We start from the raw sequence: 6,860 nt of genomic DNA, 5'->3' as shown, positions 1-6,860 counted from the left end.
CTAGATTACAGTGTCCGAACCTCTCCTCTGCCAAAATCACAAGTTCTGAGTTTCTCCAGAAGGCTGATGTTGTAATTGTCCCCTGAGCAGGGCCATAGGCGGGGTGCTCACTGTGTTGGCGTCACCTTGGCTTGATCTGAATTTGGTTTACAGGAAAAAGTTGTATCGCTTCAACTTCATTTTGAGCCAAAATGATAAACAGACAGATAAATGAATGAGAAACAGAGAAAGTGTGTGTATTTGGGCGTTCGGCCTTTCAACAGCAGCTCGTGAGGTTCATTTGATCTGCATCTGCTTTATTTTGCGTTGGACACGCAAGAAGAATTTCATTTTGGAAAGGTTCTTCATTCAGGAGCCAAGCTGCCGTTATCCCCTTTTTTGCACAGCCTAGATGGATTTATTCTAAAATGTGCTCTTGTAGCCTGCTGTCTTTTTAATGACGCATGACTGTAAAAAAATCATTTACATGAGAAACGATTATGGCATCTTAAAGGCCACAAGCCCGCATACACTTCCTGGTGTGTAAAATGACCGGTAACCTAATGATAATTTATAAAAATAACAAACAGTCTAATAAATATATTCCAGCTGTTGATTTTATCGTCCTGTAGCCTGGGTTATTTATATATTTAGTGAGTTAGTTGGCCTATTTAGTGTGAATTAACTGGGGCCGGATTTGTATTCTGTTTGGACAATTCACCTCTTGAATAAAAAACAAATTTGAGCTTCACAATTTTACACGTGCGGAATTATATTTTAATGGCTCAAGCCGCTCTTCACCTGGGGCATGTTCTGAAAGTGGCTCTTGGGGCCTATTCTCGACCAAAAACCGAGAAGAGCCGATCCGCCACTGCTGTTGATTGTGATTTGTGTGACACGATGAAGCGCCGCAGCCAATGAGCGCGCTGCGTGCGCCAAGTGGAAACAGAGAATGGTCTTTGAAGACGCACAGCGCGCTCTGGAGAGGAGGAACACGTTCTGTGCTCTCTGGTGCCCAGAACCTCTTTACAACTCGGGAGAAAAGAAGCACCGCACAGGTTGTTTCTGGAACCGCAGAAGAAGGAAAGATTCCAGTGTAAAGGATACTGAATATATTTTTTGGCCTCTTTGTCAGGAGTTCCGGGTTTTTTAGTTAGTTAGTTAGTTTGTTTTTTCTTTCGCCGAGTCTTATCTTGGCTTCACGTTGGCTTGTCATGCGTCTTGTCTGCTTCTGTTGGACATGGTTTTAAACACTCAGCCGTCTGGATCCTTCAGCTGGGATGTAGCGGAGAACAGAAACACCTAAACCCGCTTCACTCCCGCCTTTTCATTAGACCACGGCGACGTTTATCGAACATAAAGTCAACTCTGTAAGGCTGGCGTTTATGGAAACTGAAACACTTCTGTGAAAGACCGCAGACGTTTTTAATATTAATGGTGCGTTGCTTTATGATGGTCCTGGTCCGGAGGTCATAGCTGACCCTTCTTAATTCCCACCACACCACTGCCCATCACCCTAATGATGACTATGAGCTCTATATCGGACACTTTAGTCCCGCCTGATCCGTCCAAATCGGCGTTTTTGGAGTTCGGCGGCCACGGCTACCCCGGACACCAGCAGCACTCCCCCGGCTTGTCCCACAATCACTACCCGGTCCATGGTCTTCACGCCGTCGGGCCTTCGCAGCACGATGGGCCCTTCTCCTCTAGCGCATCCTCATATGGTCGCCCTTTGGGATACCCGTCCTACCACAACCCCGTGAGCGCGCACCACCCCGGTGCCTACCTGCCCTACCAGCACGGGGGTCACGGCGGCGCGCTTGGGCACACCAGACTGGACGATGCGGGTATGTTTTCACAAAATCAACATTCATGTTCGTACCTTTCTTTGCAGTGTGTCCTTGTTTACAGTGCGGCCCAAAATATAATGACCTGCCATGTGGTAGAGCACATGGGCCCAACAGTCACATTAACATTTGTTGAATGTCTAAGAAAAGTAAAAGGCAGCTCTTGTCCGGTCTGAGCCTGAAGTTTAATTGTCTCACGGATATTTGGTATTTACTGGGCTCACCCGTGCTGACATACGTATATTACTAATGTTTCTCTGTGTGTGTTTTGGAAAAGGAACACTGTGACAACACAAGATTAAACGATATTCACAGTGCCGTCACAGAGGACATTAAATGCAACAATAGCAACAAAATAACTGAAGGAAAATCTAAGAGAAAAGGTGGTGTTTGTTGTTTTGAAAAGCAAACCACAGTGGAGGAGCTGTAGTAACTGGATCCACACACAGGTCTGCCACAGGGTGTGGATGGTGTACTTTGGGCTCTGCAGAGTTTGTGTGACTCTCCACATGAAGCAGCCGACATCGGTCCTGGTAATAATAATAATAATAATAATAATAATAATAATAATAATAATAATAATAATAAGTTCCCGTATACAAGGTGAATGCTAATTGAACCAAAATATTTTGGGCTGTTACATATTTAAACTTTTCTCACAGTGATCCTGACCTTTGTGAAAAGACAGATAATTACTTCGGCTCAAAATAAAACACATCAAACTTTTTGATTGTCATGTTTGTGACTGACTCAGGAATATTGATGACTTTATGTAAATTCAAATTTGTCTATTTAGTTTGAAATATTCACTGCATACAGTACAGTAGCTGTTATGTTTGAGTTTATGTTTAAAATTGTTATAAAAAACAATAAAGGTAGATATTAATCACAAAATTCTCCACTATAGCCTAATGATATGATGGCGGAGTATTGAAGTGAGTAGAAATGCATTTTACATTGACCAAAACTAAATTAAAAGATGCTAAATGTATGTGATCCTTCATTGCTCAGCTATTTAATGAAGAGTAGTCTTCACGGGGTATTTTACTGCAGACTGAAGTGACTGTTTGCCAACAATCATATTTCATTAATCACTTACAGATGTAGAGTTTGATCATATACTACTAATACTAATACTACTAATAATAAGAATGATAATATTAATAATAACAATAATAGCAATTATAATAGGCTAACATTTGTTTGCGGTCCTGGAGACCCCATTGCTCTTTTGAACCCATGAAGCCCAGATTCATTCTCATTTATTTATTTATTTTTTACTACTTTTTACTGTATACTCATTTTTGTCACTTTGGTGCCTTTCAAATGGTTTTTAACCACATGCACAGAACAACTGTAATCTCAACTGTAAATTCAAATTTTCATTTAACCCTTCTAACAAAAAATGAAAGCCTCTAGGAACCCAAAATACAATATAGAAATATAAGCATATTATTTCCCCCTTTATACAAAATGAAACAGGACTAGGACGCTATGCCTTCACATGTAAAGTGATTTTATCCCAACTTGCTTGTGCGTTTTTCATTGAAAGTCTATGTGTACTCCAACTCAAGAAACACACTTAACATTGTTTTCCTGCCATTATAACTTGCCAGCGTTTCTAATCTTATGAGATTTTGAACTGATGACATCACACTCTTTAATAGTGACACACACTGACTGCCCTTCCTGCACAGCACCAAATCAGTCTCTTTGGGTATCCGTTATTGGAGCTTTCTAACAGTTTGTTCAGAAGAAGCCTAGAAGGGAGTTAAACTTCTCTGAACATTCGTTCTCTGGGACAACACACTGAGCATTTCTTTATGTCTGTGGCCATTACAACGCATGTCAAACTTCTGTCAAATTTCTTCACGGTGACCTTTGTTTTTCTCTCTTCCACGCCTTCTCCACCGCTGTGATGCTGTCTCCCCCTCTTTCATGAGCTGCAGCTCTGTTACAGAGTCTGAACATCTTGTGGGGCCTTGAGTTGTCCACAGCTGTTCTGTCCTGCCACTGCAGGCTATGAGCTCATGTCATAACAAAGATCAGTGTGGACGAGCATACACAGCTGTATCGCTTTCTTGTTGCATGTATGACTGAATTACTGTAAACCAAACTGGTTTGGAGGGGACAAAGAGGATTTATTATTTTACCTGCACCCATTGTCTTATATGTTCTTTTTCCAGTAGATTTAATATAAACATGTCATATACAAGCCAATCCTGGCTGACACTGGGTAAGAAGCAGGGTATACCCTGGACAGGTTCCAGTCTATGACAGGGCTGACACTTAAAGACAGACAACCACACACATCCACATTCAGTCCTATGGGAAAGTCACCAATCAACACAGGGAGAACATGCAAACTCCGCACAGAAAGGCACCAGCTTGGCCAAGAATCGAACCCTAAGCCTTCTTGCTGTAAGGCGACAGCACCACTGCTCCACCGTGCCGTGCTCCCATGAGATCAGACTGAAAGTCATATATATTTGTTTCTGATATATAGGTTTCATTTTTGTTACATTTGTGCTCACACTGTAATAGAGGCCACATGTGTGTTGTATAAAAACAGACCTGCTGCCATAATAGTGGTTTTAACGTTTTCGTCTACTGGTCCTTTTAAACTATGACTCACATATCACTTTAGTTAGAAATCAAAAGCAATCAAAGCTACAAAAACACCCACGTGTACAAGCTAAGGAGCTTTCACAGAAGTAATGTCAAAAACTGTCTATTGAAAACAAACAAAAGCAGGAGTGCAGATGTGAGCTATATCTTTTATTCATTTTGTGAGCACAAAGACCTTTAGTGTCTTGTTAGCAGTTGAAATGTTTGGGAGTTTTTGTCTCTACAGTAACACTAAGGCCAAACTTCTGTCCCCACTGAAATCCCCCTGCTGATATTAATCTTCTCCCTCCTCTTCTCCAGAGCACGAGAAGCCCACAGCGGTGATAGAGAACGGGGAGGTGAGGCTGAATGGGAAGGGAAAGAAGATCAGAAAGCCTCGGACCATTTACTCCAGCCTGCAGCTCCAGGCACTCAACCAACGGTTTCAGCAAACCCAGTACCTCGCCCTGCCCGAGAGGGCCGACCTGGCAGCCAAACTGGGCCTGACGCAGACCCAGGTAACTAGGTGGATAACACACACACACACAGATATGAGCACAAAACAAGCTAATGTGGACTCAGAGCAAAACACTCGAACAGTAAACCAACTTATTTTAGCCTTTAAAACTTTTTAAAAAGAAAGATGCGTGGGAAGAAAGAACCTTTTCTGATGAACACAACCAATAAAGGACTGAAACATTCGAAATATTTTGTGGTAATATGAGGAATTTTTAAAAAATTACTATATTGCTAAAACTAATAACATGAATAGCTGTGATGACAAGAGTCACAAACATTTCTAATATGAACAAATTGTAGTCTGACTTTTGTAGTTAAAGGTGTGTGTGAAATTTCCAAAGTATATAAAAAAACACTAAAGGAATTCAAAATGCACGATCATATGTCTATTGATATAGCTGAATGTGGTGATTTTTTAAAATGGAAAATACAAATCAGTAATTCAGATCTGTGATGTCTTTTGATAGGCTCAGTTGCTTTGTAATTAAAGTTTTCCTTGGTTCACAGTGAGGCAGTAAGGCCTGAATAAAAGCCCAGAGAGGCCTTGACACATTCTTGCTAACTGATGTCACATTCCTCTATGTATGTGTAATTAGATACTTGCATTTCCTGAGATATTCTTAAATGTGACATGAATTTTAGTCATTGTTTGTTTGTCATACAATCAGTCTTAAAATACAGAGGACGTGAAACCGATGAGAAAAAAACAAGATCAAAGAGGGAGGAAAATATGTACAATACAATAGCACATGCCGGGTGTAACTGGGAATGTCTGCAGTCGAGGTTAAAGAGATGACTTGTCATCTTCTTTTAATGCACTTTGCCAGTTTTCTTTTTCTCAGAAATGTATGCACGCATACACACACAGTCACAGGCAAATAAAAGCCCAATGGCAGCCATTTTGTCTGTCACATGAAGTCTGTGGACTAACATCTGACGGACATCACAGCCTCTTGTTTCACCAGTAGGAATATCTAACATGTATTTTGCATTTTCATTAGACGTGTTGAAATGTATTTATAATCCATAACATTTGCCTGTAAAAAAATGCCTGATTTGTCACACTCCACTGATATTAGCCAATAGAAATTAAGCCTTTATCCAGCTGATGAAAGCTCCAATATGTGCTGTTCTGAAAAACCCAGTCTGGGGAAATACTCTGCTGAACAGGACAGATATAGATTTGCACTTTTATTTTTTGTCTTGCCATAACTGTCTGCAAATATCTTCACAAATCTTGTTTCTCTTCTATTAATATTTTAGCCTAAATTAATATAATAGTAAATAAAATAGCAAATAGAAGTTTATTATCAGATGCTTTCATGTTCATGTGCTGCCTGGAACTATTTCAAGAGTGATTCATGGATGTTTCCTCCTTGCCAGAGCATTTTTATTGTAGCTACATACATGTTTAAAGGTAAGTTTAAAAAAAAAAAATACAAAAGCAGCCAAATAACTTGTGCCATTAACTACAACGCAAACATCAAAAATCATGGATTGAATTGCTGTTACAATAACATATAGTGTTGTTCCAAAACTGTCTCTTCAACAGTTATTAGCCTGCAGAAATCCTCCTGTGCCTTATCATTTTTTTTCATACAGTAGTTCATGTACAGTAAATTTGAACATAAGTGAAGAACAGTAAAAAAAAAAAAAAGTTTTGTATTCAGGCTGGCCAGCAAAATGTGTAAGTGATAGAAAGGTTATAATGTATTGTTTCTAACTTTTATGGCTGATTATTTTACTCCAGTGAAATTCTAACACACACTTTGGATAATCTTCACAAAATGAAAAGGAAAAACACAGTATCTACTGTACAAGGAATATGACACCATATTTTGATTATTTATTGTCCATAGATATTAGGAATCAAACTAGATGAATGTCAACTTATTAATAATTAATAAT

General features: G+C 39.7%; 1 protein-coding gene across 1 annotated transcript in view; it reads left to right on the top strand.

Annotated features, from left to right (window-relative positions):
• The first annotated feature begins 983 nt into the window (after window positions 1-983).
• LOC109951447 (homeobox protein Dlx4a-like) overlaps window positions 984-6,860 on the top strand; it is a 12,991-nt gene continuing 7,114 nt past the window's right edge. Inside the window, exons 1-2 of the mRNA XM_020585961.1 lie at window positions 984-1,826; window positions 4,755-4,951. Of these exons, the coding sequence (XP_020441617.1) occupies window positions 1,499-1,826; window positions 4,755-4,951 (525 nt within the window). The 5' untranslated portion in view covers window positions 984-1,498. The remainder of the gene's footprint in view (window positions 1,827-4,754; window positions 4,952-6,860) is intronic.

Source organism: Monopterus albus, unplaced genomic scaffold (genome assembly GCF_001952655.1).
Source record: "Monopterus albus unplaced genomic scaffold, M_albus_1.0 scaffold389.1, whole genome shotgun sequence".
NCBI classification, from domain to species: domain Eukaryota; kingdom Metazoa; phylum Chordata; class Actinopteri; order Synbranchiformes; family Synbranchidae; genus Monopterus; species Monopterus albus.
This window is presented reverse-complemented; position numbering and strand designations above follow the sequence as displayed.